The 15,751-nt window shown below is 54.7% G+C and overlaps 4 protein-coding genes across 4 annotated transcripts; 2 read left to right on the top strand and 2 right to left on the bottom strand.

The window, feature by feature from the left end:
* Positions 1–1,270: 1,270 nt before the first annotated feature.
* Positions 1,271–3,331, top strand: PG985_002405 (Protein phosphatase 2C-like protein 2; the record flags this gene model as incomplete). Its single annotated transcript, XM_066822174.1, has 7 exons — positions 1,271–1,366; positions 1,673–1,982; positions 2,058–2,131; positions 2,190–2,274; positions 2,345–2,551; positions 2,608–2,868; positions 2,940–3,331. The coding sequence occupies exons 1-7, from the start codon at positions 1,331–1,333 to the stop codon at positions 3,329–3,331; spliced, it is 1,365 nt and encodes a 454-aa protein (XP_066689606.1). The 5' UTR covers positions 1,271–1,330.
* Positions 3,332–4,250: 919 nt separating this feature from the next.
* PG985_002404 (uncharacterized protein) lies at positions 4,251–6,515 on the top strand (the record flags this gene model as incomplete). The annotated part of the gene is made up of 1 exon (XM_066822173.1): positions 4,251–6,515. The coding sequence occupies one exon, from the start codon at positions 4,251–4,253 to the stop codon at positions 6,513–6,515; it is 2,265 nt and encodes a 754-aa protein (XP_066689605.1).
* Positions 6,516–8,016: 1,501 nt separating this feature from the next.
* Positions 8,017–9,217, bottom strand: PG985_002403 (Peptidyl-prolyl cis-trans isomerase D; the record flags this gene model as incomplete). Its single annotated transcript, XM_066822172.1, has 2 exons — positions 8,017–8,783; positions 8,866–9,217. The coding sequence occupies 2 exons, from the start codon at positions 9,215–9,217 to the stop codon at positions 8,017–8,019; spliced, it is 1,119 nt and encodes a 372-aa protein (XP_066689604.1).
* A 1,058-nt stretch (positions 9,218–10,275) lies between these two features.
* PG985_002402 (uncharacterized protein) lies at positions 10,276–14,253 on the bottom strand (the record flags this gene model as incomplete). The annotated part of the gene is made up of 1 exon (XM_066822171.1): positions 10,276–14,253. The coding sequence occupies one exon, from the start codon at positions 14,251–14,253 to the stop codon at positions 10,276–10,278; it is 3,978 nt and encodes a 1,325-aa protein (XP_066689603.1).
* Positions 14,254–15,751: the final 1,498 nt, after the last annotated feature.

Below are 15,751 nucleotides of genomic sequence, written 5' to 3'. Positions count from 1 at the left end.
GTATCGATTCTAGATTACCCTCTGACAGGCTGCCCATCACGTCTTCCTCTGACACATAGCCCGAGCCCCTTACGGCCGTTTGATTGGTCGATTGTCCCCATGGCCACCTAGTGGAATATACAGAATGGTTGTCTCATGGCGAGCCAGTCTGCTTTTTTTTTATTGGAATCCGGTGGGCGGCCAACGTGTCATAGGCCAGAGTATACCCATGATTCATGTCTGTGCTTCTCTCTTTCTCTCTGAGTCTTTCTCAAGGCTTGTTACAACTTGGCTCCTCGGGCCATATCGAAGAGGCCGTGTATGGGTATCCGAATGGTTCTCCCAGACGCGTGCATACAAGAGGCAATCTAACCCGATGCAAGGTAGGTAGGTATGTAGCTTGACGGATGTATCCAACGCCTGATGGCATGTGGGCATGGAGGCGGTTAGGTACCCGTCAGGACCTAAGAGCAGCGGTTGTATAGGCAAGTACCAACCTCGGTAATCTCTGCGATAGCAGATTGATTACCCACCTGTTGTGTACGCATATCTCTTATCCAGCAGTATATATTAGGTATCAATTATACAAATCGAATGCATTCCGATCCATTTGAGCCATTTGGGCGTATGGCGAGTGGACGGGCCAGAAGACGGGCCACAGTCGAGATGCCGTTAAGTGCTGGATGCGAGTACATGGGCAGTACCTGGCCAGCTACTGGATGCATGTAATGAGATGAACCGTATGTAGAAAAGGGTCAGAGCACACCTTGCACCGCCTACAGCAGAAAGAAAGAGGCGAGCAGGCGAAGGACCGGGCGACTTGCGTGAGTGGGAGAGCGAGCGAGAGGGAGAGATGGAGTGGGAGGGAGGATTGTACCCCGCCTTCCCAAGGAGCAGCCGGCGAGTGAGAGGTGCGTGCTGGCGTGCTGGCCTGCCTGGCTCACTGACTGGGCCTTTTGCTGGGTGTGTCCCTCTTTGCGGCCAGTTGCCAGGAAATACATCGATACCCGTCTCAAAATCCCATTGGGTTTTCTCAATTGGCACCGCAACGCACCACCCTTTGCTCACTGTCTGCATCACTGTGGTTAATAAGTTACCTTAACCTTAGTCCTCTGGCCCAAAACAACACCAAGCCATATCACACTTTGGTAGTGTGAAAAAATTCAATCCTTCTTCCGACGACGGGCTTCCTCTTTCCCCCCCAGCTGCAACCTTCTTTCCCTATTTTGACATCACCTCTGTTGCCAGCTACCATATTTCCTGTCGCCGATTCCTCCATCCCACTACAACCATCATCCCCGCCAAAACCACACGCCCGTAGCCTACCGCTGCGGTAGAAAGTCCTTCCAACATGGGTCAAACACTCTCTGAACCCATCGTCGACAAGGTAAGCCTCACGCCAGCTACCTGTCTCATGAGTGCACTTGCTGCCGCTTCTTGGCCGCGTCTGCCCCTCGCCGCGCAACCCCGTGCTTTCCATTCTCCACACTTGTGTATCTCTGTCCTCAACCCCTCTGCCAAAGGCTCTCTGGCAATGGGAGCGCAAATCCTCGGATCACGTCGCATACCGGCCACGGGGAGCGAACAATTCCCGAACCGTAGCCAGATCACTGCCCCCCATACTGTCAACTGAGGGGGTGGCTGGATTTCTCACACTGGACACGGACCGCTGACAAATGATGTAATACTTTAGGAGTCACAAAAAGGCGAAGATGCCCGCATGCTCTACGGTGTATCGGCGATGCAAGGGTGGCGCATTAGCATGGAAGACGCCCATTGCAGCGTCCTCAACCTGATCAAGCCCGATTCCGAGGAAGCGAAACAACACTCGTCCCAATTATCCTTCTTCGGCGTCTTTGACGGCCACGGCGGAGACAAGGTCGCGCAATTCGCTGGACAACACATGTACGACATTCTCCTGAAGCAGGACACGTTTAAGGCCGGCAACTACGAGCAGGCTCTTAAGGACTGCTTCCTTGCGACCGACCGCGCCATCCTCAGCGGTATGCACTGCAAAACACCACTTGATGAGATTATATGGGCAGGATGGAGAAGCTGACCAATCAAACCTTGTGCAGATCCTAAGTACGAAGAGGAGGTTTCTGGCTGTACCGCTTGTGTCGGTCTGATCACTGACGACAAGATCTACATTGTGTGTTGCCCTGTGCCAAGGCCTGCTTGTTGATGTACACTCACTGACTCATTGTCAGGCAAATGCTGGCGATTCTCGGAGTGTTCTGGGAGTTAAGGGTCGGGCCAAGCCACTGTCCTTCGACCACAAGCCGCAAAATGAAGGTTTGTGCTACGTCCCGTCGGCAATGGTGGCTCTGGCTTCAAGTTACTGACACTCGACTCGGTCGGACAGGCGAGAAAGCACGTATCACCGCCGCCGGTGGCTTTGTCGACTTCGGCCGCGTCAACGGCAACCTTGCTTTGTCCCGTGCCATCGGAGACTTCGAATTCAAGAAGAGCGCCGAGCTCGCCCCCGAGCAGCAGATCGTCACTGCCTATCCCGATGTGGTTGTCCACGATCTGAGCGACGATGACGAGTTTTTGGTCCTTGCTTGTGATGGTATCCACACCTCCCTCTTCCAAGAATCTCTGGACATCAACTGACGCCGAATATAGGTATCTGGGATTGCCAGTCTTCCCAAGCTGTCGTAGAGTTTGTTCGACGAGGTGTTGCGGCGAAACAGGATCTGGAGAAGATCTGCGAAAACATGATGGACAACTGCCTGGCATCGAATTCCGAGACCGGCGGTGTCGGTTGCGACAACATGACCATGATGGTCATCGGCTTCTTACGCGGCAAGAGCAAGGATACCTGGTACGAGGAGGTCAGCGGTCGCGTAGCCAAGGGCGACGGCCCCTGCGCGCCGCCGGAGTATGGTATGCCATCTTGAACGACTCCCGGGCTGAATTTACTGCTGGACCAAAACCACTGACACGTGCCGACTCAGCCGAATTCCGAGGACCTGGCGTTCACCATAGTTTCGATGATAGCGACAGCGGTTATGATGTTGAGACGGGTCAGAAGTCAAGAAGCTTCGGTATTGGTGGGTACAAAGGTCGTATAATTTTTCTTGGCGATGGCACTGAGGTCTTGACAGACTCAGACGACGCCGAGATGTTCGACAACGTCGACGAGGACAAGGACCTCGCCAGCCAAGTGTCCAAGTCCAACTCCGGAGAGGGCGAGGACGCCAACGAACCCGCAAGCGAGAAGAAGTCGGGCGAGTCTACCGAGACCAAGACGGAGCCTGCTACGAAAGATACCCCTGCGACCGAGACGAAGACGGACAAGAAGGAGGAGGATGCCAAGCCAGAGACGAGCGTCACGACCAAGGATTGAGTACCGCACTTGGGATATTTCTAACGTCTAAAGATGGTATACGCGACACTGGATTGGAGAAGCCTTTGGTAACCGAAACTCATTACATGACATTTCACGCGCAATGTTCTGGGTGGGGGGATAGACCGTGTGAATTAGCAGGGGAATTGAATGGTGAAGCTTGTTCTGGCCAGCAGCATCTGGAGATGTCACCTAGAGGTAGCACGTGGAAAGGGGGTCTGGTGGTTGACGAAACAGTACTGCTCTCTCCTATCTCAATTCAGGGGAGGCCGTGGGCATAGGCGAGAGACATAGGGCGAGATGATACCACTATTGCCATTGTTATTCGGTTTAGGACTTCCGATAGCGTAGAGCTGGTAGAGGCTGCTGCAGTTTCCTCGGAACCCCAGGTCGGGCAACTAGCTAAAAGCCAAGACAGCAACAGTGATGGAACTTGATGTTTGGATTTCGTCCAGGCTCTCGGGCGGAGACGCCGTACGGTGTTTTCACCGGGGGGCAGGAACACGATTTGGTGGATTCTGAGGCGTTTTCCTACGACAACCATATTTGACAGCGATGTATTAATGCGAGTATGGAGCATTCCGACCGAGATCGTTGCCGCCTTGGCTTGCGCCGTGCCATGTTAAAAGCTGAGGTTCCATCTCCCCCGGTCGTGAGCTCCGATGGCAACGCGGGACTGATAAGGTGGACCCGCTCCACGATAAGATGTCCCTAAAATTCTACATGCTGCTGGACACTCAATGCGACGGGGGGGTAGACCAAGGCTGGGTCTCCCAGCTAGATATCAACTCGGTCCAATTCGAATTACGCATCCCTCTCCGCCCTACACTTGGGCTCTCTTTGCCTACCATAGATAATGCTAAATTTATAGCTCATGTCCCTGGGAGTCAAATCAGTATGGAGAGCTCCCATCTGCACGATGCGTGTCCAAGGGCTCTCCTTGATTCCCAGGGAGATCCATCCACGCCGTCCGCTGCTGCTGCTGCCTCATACCGCTAGCACCCGACCATATACATCCAACAACACATCCAATGTCCCTCTCGCTCGCCATGGCAGCCGGCCAGCCGATGATACCACCGACGTGTTGCCCGCATCGGACCAGCCTGCAGACGCCTCGATCCCAGAGCGCACCATCGTCGGGCCCTCGCCTTCTGCGTACAGACGGGCAAAGCTCCGCCGAGTGATTAAACGAATGTCGGACTTCAGAGAGAAGACGGGCTCCCCGCCCAGCAACCAAGCCCTGGTTTTCCCGGCAATGCGATATCCCGCCAGGCACGAAACGCTGCGGAGTGCCAGGAAACATCGCATCAGCGCCGATCGCCAAGAACTGTTCGACTTTTGGCGGGCGGAGAAGGAACAGCCGCCCACGAACTGGCAGAGCATCCTGGGTCTCCTGATCAAGTACACGCCCCAGTTCGGCAGGCTCTTCGACTTCAAGGTGGTGGTGGGGAAGGCGGTCGCCCAGAAGGTCTTGGAGATACTCACGGGATCGACCGCGGCCTCGGCATCTATTACGCAGAGGAGGTCTGGCTGTATCGTCCGCACTGAACATGTCGACCATGAGACGGAGGTGGTGACGCTGTCCCTCTCGGGCGCCGAGCACCCCGTGCGCAAAGCCCTGTCGGACATACTCAGGGCGGTAGGCAGCGTGACGGCCGTGAGAGTGATGGATCCCGATTCCAAGGAAATTCTATTGGATCTCTGGGCGCAGAAGAACAACGAGCCTCTGTCAATCAAAATGCTGGGCGAAACAGAGGCAGCCCAGGGTGCCAACTCGCTCACACTGCGGAAGGGGGTTGCCTACGAGCGGCGCCTTCCAGCGTTCCGCTATTACACGCTCAACCACCACGCAAACAATATCAAGCGTCCCACTCAGTGGACAGCAGAAAACCTAGAGGCCTATATAGCGGCGCTGGTTCACGGTGTGGTGCCTAGTCATCAGGTCGGTGCGATATATGGAACAGAGCGAGGCACCCCTAAACACAAAGAGACTGTAGCCGCGATTTTGGTTGAGCTTTTCCAATCAGAAGAAACTCAATCGATCATATCGACCAATGCTCTACACCTCGCCCTCGCATTTATGCAAGAGGGCGGCCTCTCTCTGCGTTCAGAAGCGCGCACCATCTTCAACCAAGCCGAGATTCGCAAGGTCCCAATGGACACGCAGACTTGTAACTTGTTCCTCAAGGGCTGCGCAACAGCGGGAGATCTCGACGGATTTAGTTCTACGGTGAAGCTTATGTTGCGGAAAGGATACCACCCCGACAGCAGAACATGGGTAGAATTACTGCATCTCGTTCAGGATGTTCAGGCAAAACAAGCCATTGTGGCCAAAATGGAAAGGAAAGGCCTCGCCCGAATCCAGTCTACGCTGGTCCAAGTCGGTAGCCACATGGCCCCCTTCAAGCTCCAGTCATGTTTTCGAAAATTGTCGGGAATGGAACAGTTCATTCTGGACCAAGATCAAGTCCACGGCCAAGAATGGTTAACTACGACCACGCTCAACCGTTTGCTCGATGTCCTGGGAAGGAATAGTAGGCTGGATCTTTGCAACGATATGTTGGATTACGCCGCGGCCTCGGGGCGGGTCAGGCCAGATAGTGTTACGTTGAATACAATGATAACACATGGCCGGAATCTCCGAGACCATATATCCACGATTCGGTCAATGCGAGAGCGATGGGCCACAGTACTTCCGGACGAGGTCACATTTAATCTCCTCTTCCAAATAGCCTGGCAGAATCGCGGGCCCAACCAGCTTCGTGTAATTTGGCGTTATGCCTCATTTGCAAACCTGACCAGCCCCCATTTGCGAAGCAAATTCGATCTTTTGTTGAGGGAGAGCCACAACCTGACTGGCCGCCGGGCACTCCTCAAGACATGGGAAGACGTCATATTCGGCCAGGACGAGCTCCGGACCCTGCGGCGAAGGCATGGCGACCACCTGAGCAGCGCCAGGATTGCCAAGTTCTATGGAGCCCAGACCTTGGTGTACGAGCCGTCTACAGATCTTTCTTCAAAGCTGTTGGCGGCTTACGAGATGGATCGAGCCGTACACGCGGCGCTGAAGGCAGGCGATATTATGACCCCCTCGGCCCGGAGCAGCTTTGTGGTGGATATACCCCTGAGGCCGCGAGTCTACCAAAGCAAAATCTTACGCTTACCTGCCCCTCCGGGTGCATGATGATACGAGAGAACGAAATGGATGTGTTAAAAAGTGTAATTATATGGCGGGTTGGCGGTGTGTATATAGGCCTTGTACAGCAGACAGCTCAAGGCCCCCGGATAATCTCTCCTTGGGACTCAAAAACATAAACTGTACCATACCTTGGATAAACTAAAAGGGCTCCTTGCCACTTTACCCCCGGGCCTTTTCGGCCGTGGGGATCTGTTTGTGGCTTGTACCATATTACTATAGAACTATAGAGAGAAATCTGCATACTGCATTCGAACAGAAGCCACCCATCACCACTATTACCGGCTCTCATGACATGGACGTCCTTTCTGTGTCACTTTTCGAGGGAGATCGATTGCCTAACTCTCTCTCTCTCTCTGTTTGCTTTACTGTTGTTTCCGTCGACATACATAATCAGTGGAATGCGCTGGGCAGCAAATAGCGCACGTGCTCATCCTACAAGAACAGGCTCCCTTCGACAAAGAATGTGTGTTTGCTCTTTCAACCCCCCTCCTCCTCCCCCTTCTTTCTCGGTTCCTCTTTGGCCATAAGTCAAGAAAGACTAAGAAAGAAATCCTACCAAGCCAACGAAACAACGGTTTGCATTCCAACCCCTCCTTCACCCCTTTATCCCGGCGATCGTTCCCCTCTCCCTCCCTATCTCCAAAGGGGCACACCCTATAACTATCCTCATCGCCTCCCTCCCTTCTCCCTCTCTTCTTCTTCTTTTCTTCTCCATACTTACTAATTCCAAGGACCTACCCCGATCAAGAGGGCATTCCGCGTAGGTCCCGCTGGCTCCAGACCACATAGCACAGCGTGGGATCTGGGCGAGCGCCGCGCTACTCTCCTTACGGGGAGGGCGCGGGTGGTGTAATTTTTGATGGCTTAAACACACACTATGCTTCGTAAGAGTACACGATTTTCTCTCCTGTCATGGAGGGGGAACCGTGTGCTTGTACGGACAAAATCATACTTTTTCATTGTGGTTCTCTGCCTCGAGCGGGGACATGGAGAAGAAGTAGGAAATGCCATGAGCTCCATGGCACCACAGAATGGTCCGTGAAAGGATGGAGGAACAGGTGGCGCAATGTCATAGGTATCTTGGGCTCAATACCAGCTCGTTGTTCTACTCTGTGATATACAAGTAGATTCAAAAGCAGCCCAAAAGCGCAAGCCTCTCACTCGGTATAACTAGTAGTACAAGTAGGTAGTTCTTCTCAGCCTGTACATGCCCAGCCCAAGGTTTTAGCTACAGTGTCATACCGCGCACGTTCCACAAGATTTGAGCCAAGACTGAGCAAGTTTCATCATTTCATTCATTCGTATTTCTTTATTTTGTCGTTCATAATGCTTCTAGCATCAATCGTCTATGAGATTAGACCCGGGCATCGTCTTTGGTATCCTCGGAAGATGACATGTCTACTGCGCCGCCCATCGACCAGGATCAAATCCCCGTAGTTCATCGCCTAGTTTTGTATCGCTCCCTTTCCCCATTGAGCTCTCCCGCTTAAGCGAAGAACTTCTTGTAAGCCGCCTTCTCCTTCTTCAACCGGTCCACGGCCGCCTTCTTAACTGCGTCGAGTTCCTTGTTGATGGCAGCGTCACCGGGCACGAGCTTCTTGGCCGCCTCGAGGGACTGGATGGCCGACTCCTCGTCCTTCATCTTGATCAGGGCCACACCGCGGCGGTACAGCGCCTTGGCCTTCTCGGCGTCGGTGATGCCTGAGACGGCAAGCGCGGCCGAGGCGGCGTGCTCGGCATCGGACCAGGCCTCCAGCTTGATGTTCATCATGGCCGAGTTGCTGTTGAGGGTGAAGCGCAGGGAGTCCATCTTGGGCTTGGTATCGGCGGGCGCGTCGTCCAGGTCGGGCTCCTCGTTCAGGTAGCGCAGGCCCTTCTGGTACTTGTCCAGGGCCAGGGTGCAGTCGCCGCCCTTGAAGGCCTTGTTGCCGTACTCCTTGCAGTTGGCAGCGATCTCGAGGATCTTAATGGCGTCCAACTTCTCGTCCATGTCCTCAGGGAAGTCCTCGTAAGCATCGCCCAGGGCATCAGCAGCCTTGGAGTCCGCACCGACGGCCTCGGCGGCGGCGCCGGTCAGCTCACCACAGTCGCTGATGATGGCATCCTGGATGGGCTTGTCGCCGCCCTCTGTGCGCAGGTTTTCGACCTGGCGGATGATGGACTTGCCACTGCGGACCTCGCCGAAGACGACATGCTTGTTGTCGAGGTGGGGAGTGGCGACGGTGGTAACGAAGAACTGGGAGCCGTTGGTGCCTGTATGTTTCACACCCCCAAGGTTAGCTCTACTTCTGATTTGCCCCATGATAGCCGGACAGGGAGGACCAGGTGCACTTACCAGGACCAGCATTGGCCATGCTGAGCAGGAAGGGGCGGTCGTGCTTCTTCTCAAAGTTCTCGTCGTCGAACTTTTCGCCGTAGATGCTCTCGCCGCCAGTGCCGTTGCCCTCGGTGAAGTCGCCGCCCTGAATCATGAACTGCTTGATGACGCGGTGGAACATGCTGCCCTTGTAGTGGAGGGGCTTGCCGCTCTTGCCCAGGCCCTTCTCGCCGGTGCAGAGGGCGCGGAAGTTCTCGGCCGTCTTGGGCACGACATCGTTGTAGAGCTCGAAGGTGACGCGGCCGGCGGCCTTCTTGCCGATGGTGATGTCGAAGAAGACCTTGCTGCGCGTAGGCTTGTCTTCGGCCATGGTGTCAAAGAGTGAGTGTCTAGGTAGGTGCGGTAGTGAGAGAGTGTGTGCTTCGTGAGGTGGGTTGTCGAGGCGGCTGAGAGAAGATTGGATGCAGTCAAGCAAGCCAAGAGGTGGGAAGAGAGAGAAAGAATGTCACTTCGGAGGGGTATCTAAAGGAGGAAGAAGGAAATCCCAAGACTGATCGAAGATATGCAGGCCAATTGCAATTGTTCGTGTCAAGCAGTCTACAACCAAGCAAAGAATAAATCTCCAGATCAACAATCCAGCAAACAATGGATCAGGCTGGCCCGACTTTTAATAGCAGCCGCTCATTTTGCGTGCGCATTCGAATTCCGGCGAAGGCTGCTGAAGCCGCATAGAAGCTTCTAGGGGACCCCGCCTTCCAGCTATCCAGGAATGGAGAGGGAAGCGAGGGGTAACCCGGCCAGCTACCAACTGTTCTGTTTTGGTCACTGCAGGCTGCAGGTGTGTCCTAGATGCCACTAATGGTCCCCCACTGCCCCCAAACCCACCTCAGCAACCCGAGCTGCAGGTGCATTTTGGATGAACATTTAGGAAGGATACCGTATGTCAAAGACCAAAAGTTCAAGATAAAATCATAAGATGTTAAATAGTATAGACATAGCAAGGGTATTGTATTTCCAACACTTGTATGATGCTCTAACGCTCACATACACATAACCATCCGGTAAGTAGTAGTATAATAACATCACCAACTCCATTCCTTTCGTCGCTTTCTTCGTACACAAAAAAAGGTGCCCGTGTATAGTGTGAAGCAGTGCTACATGGCTGCATGATTTATCATCGTCAGAGATATCCATGATACCAGAATACTCCCCTTCGTTTTTCTTGTTCTTCTTCTTGTTCCTCCTCCTCTGCTTCTACCCTGCCGACGGCCGGGCCGTTGTCGTATTCCCAGCTCCCCCACCGCCCGCCAGCATGGGCTGTGGTGGACGTCTCCGTTTCTGGAGCACATTCCTGTCTCCCACCCGGCCTACTTTACGACCAGACGACGCCTCATAGTGACTGGAGCCGCCCGGTACCTCGAGACACAACTAATGCCTCGAGTGGTCCCCGCCGCTTTCCTTCTGCCAGCCCTCCGAGATGCCTCGCAGGAACCCCTTGTCTTTGTCTTCGCGGTGCCTTTCCCGCATGGTACCCGGGCTCGAAGTTGACCCCATCTCGCCCTTGGACTTCTTGCTGCCGATGAGCCCAAACAGGTTCCGGGGAAGCTTCCCGTTCCGTCGGAGCGTCCCGCTCAGGTGATGCGAAAGGCTCACCTCGGAGTTGTCGGACGCCTGACGCGACGAAGAACTGTCATGTCCGTGTCGGCCGCTGCCAAACTTGAGCTCCCGGAATAGAGAGCGCTCACGTTCACATTCCTGCTCGCTGCCCGACGACCCCGGCGCCCGATACGGATCGTTGTCTACCCAGGCCGGCGAATGGATCTGAGACAGGCTGGCCGACTCGATGAAAGAGGACTTCTCGAGGCTTTCGACGAAATCGTCCGTCATGATGGACTGTTCCTCGGCAGCTCGGAGAGCCTCGATTTTGCTCAAGCACTCGTCGGATCGCTTCTGAAGCATGACACAGATCTCGTGGAACTCGGCCAGTTCCCCTTCGAATATGTTGCTCTCAGCGTCGGTGGGGTGATGCGACTCCAGCCATAGCTTGACCAGCGCAGAGAAGTTCCGGGGGTGATCAATGAGGTATGGCAGAGCCGGGAACCCTTCTCTCGCAATCGGAGACAAGCGCCCGAGGATAGTGACCGGGGCCATGTAGGTGGCGGGGAGCGAGGCCGTGGCGGCACGCTCGGTGGGAATATAACAGATCGCGTCGATGAACTCCTTGAATGGCTGTCGTTGGGTGTTCAGGAACTTATTCATCGGCTCCATCCAGCCCTCTTTCCGCCCGAACGTGGAAAGATTACCCAGAGCCTGCAACCCCTTGGCCACGAGGGTCAGCGTGCGCTGGGCTCGGTGCCTCGGATTGTCCCGGAGAAGTCCAAAGAGTTTGGGGTTTAGAATGGCTGGGCAGATGAAGCGCAGAAAGAGAAAGCCCGATACACTGGTATAGGTGACAGTCCGCAGAAAGTCCCCGTAGCGATCCTCGGCCACGGCCCGGACGTACTTCAAGATTTGCCGTAGCTCGGCAGGCAGCCTGTTTGCCGATTCCGCAATACACTCCCACACCTCTGTAGTGATCTGCGTCAGCTGCGCCCAATGCTGGTCGAGGTCATCGCCATGTTGTATCCGGCTAGGATCTACTTCGCAGTCGGGGTTGATCTCGTTGATCTCGAATATCTTGTCGCTCAGTACATCTTCCAGATATTCCTTGCCAAGGCGGCGCATGTGAAATTCCAAGGCCTGGGTCAGAAGCGAGTTGCCGCGGAAAAGGAGGTTGGCTTCACCAGCAAGCGTCTTGCCCATATCCCGGACGAGAGCTTCTCGGTCGCTCGCGGAGCCTGTCGACTCGTTTGATTTCATACGGCGGCTGAAGCGCATCTTCTTCATGCTGTTCTGGCCACCGACGCCGTCGATTTCTTCTTCCACCAAAGCCAGAAGCCATTCGACAGAGCTATTGGAGACCTGGAAGATGTTGAGAAAGATCTCGGCCAGTCGGCGCAACTGTTGGGGCATGGCCGCAGCAATCTGACCTGTCAAGCCGACGCTGAACTTGTGGAGCAGAGCCGACAACGGTTTGTAGTCTTTGGCCATCAGAACCACCAGCTCGTCGTGGTTGACTTTGACAAACATAGTACCGATCGACTCGTTCTTCTCGTCATGTATGGGCAACCACTGCTCGTGGTCCTTTGCGCGATCGAGCTTGTCCAATGATATGTCGACAGCTCCGCACATGACCTCAGTGAGATTGCCCGTCTTTGGGAGTCCCAAGGATGCCTGAAGCTGGTGACTGAAGCTCTCCAGATTACCATCGACGCGCTTAAGGACCACTGACAGGTATGGCAGCGCCGACGACAGCTCCGTGAACTGAACAGCTTCTCTCCAGAACGGGTTCTTCGTATCCGGCTGCGTAGTCGTCCGCGCCCGAACCTCACCGTCCAGGATGACTTCTGCTAGATAATTGCCAACAAGGGCGTCCCGATCTTGCCGTGCTTGTCGCTCGGTCAATTCTGGCGGTGTCACTGGTTTCTTCAGCTTGGCCTCGGTAACCCTCACTTGGATCGTCTTTTCCAGCCTAAACATCTGCCCATCGAATTCGTTCTCGAAATCGGTTATCTCCACAGCCCCTTGGGTGTCCGCCTCCAATCCATACAGGTCAGGCACCGCAAATGCCCTAAGCAGAACGAACCAGACCTCGAACAGTACTCTCGTGTCCAGTGCTATATATACTGGTCTGAAGATTGAGAGTTGTTTGGATGTGGCGGAGTAGATGGGGAAGATTGCTATGCAATAATCCTCGTCAAGAACGGATTTGTCGAGTTGTTGCACAGCGCAGCGAGACAGCTGTGAGAGCTCGATGATGGATAAGACGGAAACGTCGTTTTCTGTCATCAACTTGAACTCGCCGTTGTCTTGAAGTATGCAAGACACCCTCCTCCAAGCCGTGGCAGAACCTCGCAGGTCTCGGGTCGACGGCCTCTTCACAATCGATCGCGGCGAGGTGGCGACTCCCTTGTCCCATAGCATGACCTTTCCGACCTTGATGATGGCGGCGTCTTTCGAGGTCGCGGAACCGGGTGTAGCTGAGCCCCGGCGTCTCATCTCTGGCCGCCCGGCAGTAGCTGATGGTGAGCTGGTGCCCCGGCCATTCGGGAAGCGAACGCCACTTGGCCGCACTTGCTGCCAGCAAAGCAGCGCGGCTAGCCAGAAATCCACCTCGGCCGACACGACAGGTTTGAGTAACAACTCGACACCCATTTTCTGGCTCGACAGCTCAAGGCATTTGCCTGTCCCATCAGGCGCATCGACAGGAAGAACTCGGCAGCCGCGGAGATCGCCGACAATGGGAAGATGGAAGGGCCCATTCTGACCTGGATCAAATAACAGGCTACCTCGCTCCTCATCTATATAACAGACGCCAGCGTGCCACGGACCGCTGGCTTCGCTCTGATATTCCACTTGGCCTTTCATCCGACCGCACAATGTCTTCATTAACAATAAAACCTTATTTGCATCGTCTGTGGGTATTGGAAGCGGCAGAGAGTCCACGGAGGGCGGCGGCGAGATAAGAGGCGAAGTAGGGCGTGACGAAGCACGCTTGACCAGGCGCTTGTTTACCGATCTCTTGTCTTTGCCGGAAATCGAAATTTTGAGGTCTGCTGGCGATCGTATTGGCGCGATGGATGGATACCCTACCGACTCCAAGGACGCCGGCGCTGGACGACCTTCAGGCTCAGCAATTGCCGTGGACCCTGACGATGAGGAAAACGAACCCACGCGGTGTCGGTTGTCGGGTGAGGGGGCGTTCGCCTGCTGGCGTACCGCGAGCGACCCATCCATGGTATGCGTGCGGGGCCGGACCGCGGATTTTGACTGCGTGGGAGGGCTCGCTTCCGAGTCGTCGTAGGATTCGCCAAAGGCATCATTGAATACGATTCCCTGGCGCCTGTTCTCTCCGCCAGGTATAGATCTGGGAGAAGTTTGGGGGGATGTGGTGCCGTAACCCCGGGAACCCTGTGATGCCTGGACTGCCGCAGTGTCCAGGTTCACAGCATGGCCATTCTTCTCTGCGGGCTCTGGTGTAACCGTTCGGATGGTATTCTGCGAGTGAACAGTGGGTATGAAACTGGAGCCGTGCATAGTGTTACTTCTTTCCCTTTCCCTGTCCCCTTCCCTTTCCCTTTCCCGCTCTCGTTCCCTCCCTGTATCGTTGCTGGCTCGCGCTGAGTCGGGGGAAGCTTGCGACCTCTCTGCCGCCGCCGCCGCCGTCGATGCTGCTGCTGGGAAAGGCGGTCTGCTACCATCTTGGTTGTTACTGCTGCTACTACTGCTGCTGCTGTTGTCGGCAACAACCGCGCCGCCGCCGTTGTGTGTTCGTCCGTCCATTCCCGGAGGAAGGAGGCTTCTCATAATAATCCCGTTGTCGGCCTGAAAGTTTGCACCAGCAATCGAGGTGGATGGTGTGCATTGGGCGCGCTCGCAGACTTGCATGCGACCAAAGGGCCAGGAGACGGTGGAGGTTTATGTCGTGCTCGCAATTGCATGTAGACAGGTTTTCGGTAGGAATATGTACGGAGTGTGTATCGTATGTATGTGTATGTGTGTATGTATGGTCGTTCAGCTTCTATTGGCGATATTGTTCTGGGGGAAGTAAGATCGGCAATGCGGTTCGTTTCGAGTGCTGCATGCGTCGGCGCCGGGTCATAAGTCGTAGCCAGATCTCTTGCGTGCGGTATTCTCTAAAACAGGCCGGTCCCATCGAGGGTTTATCATTCTAGAGCGCCGGCGGAATGGGGGTGCAGCGATGATGTCCTGTCGGTCAATGATGGTCTGCTTGCGTTTTTCTGGGGCCGGTTCCCTCGATCCGTAGAGCGGCGCTTTCTAGGGACAAAAGGGATCGAGACGTGTTCCAGAAGAAAAATCAGCATCTGGGGGTATATCCGATGCAATTATCAATATCTTGGGCTGTACAGTATATTGCTACTGATCATTGGCCATCCCAGTCCGACATTCCGGCATGGAGAGAATAATCAAACGGCAGCGCCGGTACTCAAAAGTGGACGTATGACAAGCGTGCAAGATGGTCGGTGGAAGAGCGAAGGGTATGCCTGTCTCAACGGAGAAGCGGATTGGTTGTTGGGCTAGGTCAGAGCAAGAGATTAATAGAGGAGGTGGTCGTCGTGCGCGCGCGGGGGGGCCACCCTGAGTACAGGCCCAGTCGTTCGATCCTATTCGTTTGTTGGGCGAGAGAGTATGTAGCGATTGGTAATGGGATGTATGTACAGGACGGGATTGCAGGAGGAGGAGTGCTGCAATCTATGTATCTACTTTTTCCTTTTCTTCCATGCAGATACCAGACAGGGACAGGCGCATTGCAAGCAAGATGCTGCTGGATGCCCAGCCTTCGCGGGCTGCTCCGACTCGACTTCTCGAAAGACTGGATCCCCTCAGTGGTCCCAATGGGCGAGACAGTAGTGTCGATTGGATGACGGCAAAAGGAGCTTCGGCTTGCGGGAGAAAGGCTGCCCCTTCTTTTTTTTTCGCCCAAGTTGCCTGGCCGGGCCCTTTGCTGGGCTGCTACTGTATTGAGGCGACGAATTGGGGGTTTGAACACGCCGAAGGTGTGGGTTGCTGCACGCACTTGCTGAGTGAAGACGTTTCGTTTGGTCGCTGGGTAGCTGGCTAGGCCATGATTTTGGTCTTGGCGGATGCCGGTAAGGGTGGAGATGGGCGACTTCTTTGTTTGGTGCTTTAAGTACGTGTAGGCAGGTACATGCTACATGAAATTATTGCTACAAATGAAATGGGGCAATCAAATATATTCGAATATATTCATTATATATATTTACGCATCGATATGTAGCGCTGCTGTTGCTGGAGCGAGGTCACATTGCCGGGTCGATTGGAA

The sequence above is a fragment of the Apiospora marii genome (genome assembly GCF_038362585.1).
Source record: "Apiospora marii strain CBS 49790 chromosome Unknown utg000002l_segment0_segment0, whole genome shotgun sequence".
Taxonomy (NCBI): Eukaryota; Fungi; Ascomycota; class Sordariomycetes; order Amphisphaeriales; family Apiosporaceae; genus Apiospora; species Apiospora marii.
The sequence above is the reverse complement of the archived record's forward strand: the minus strand, read 5'-3'. Positions and strand labels throughout refer to the sequence as shown.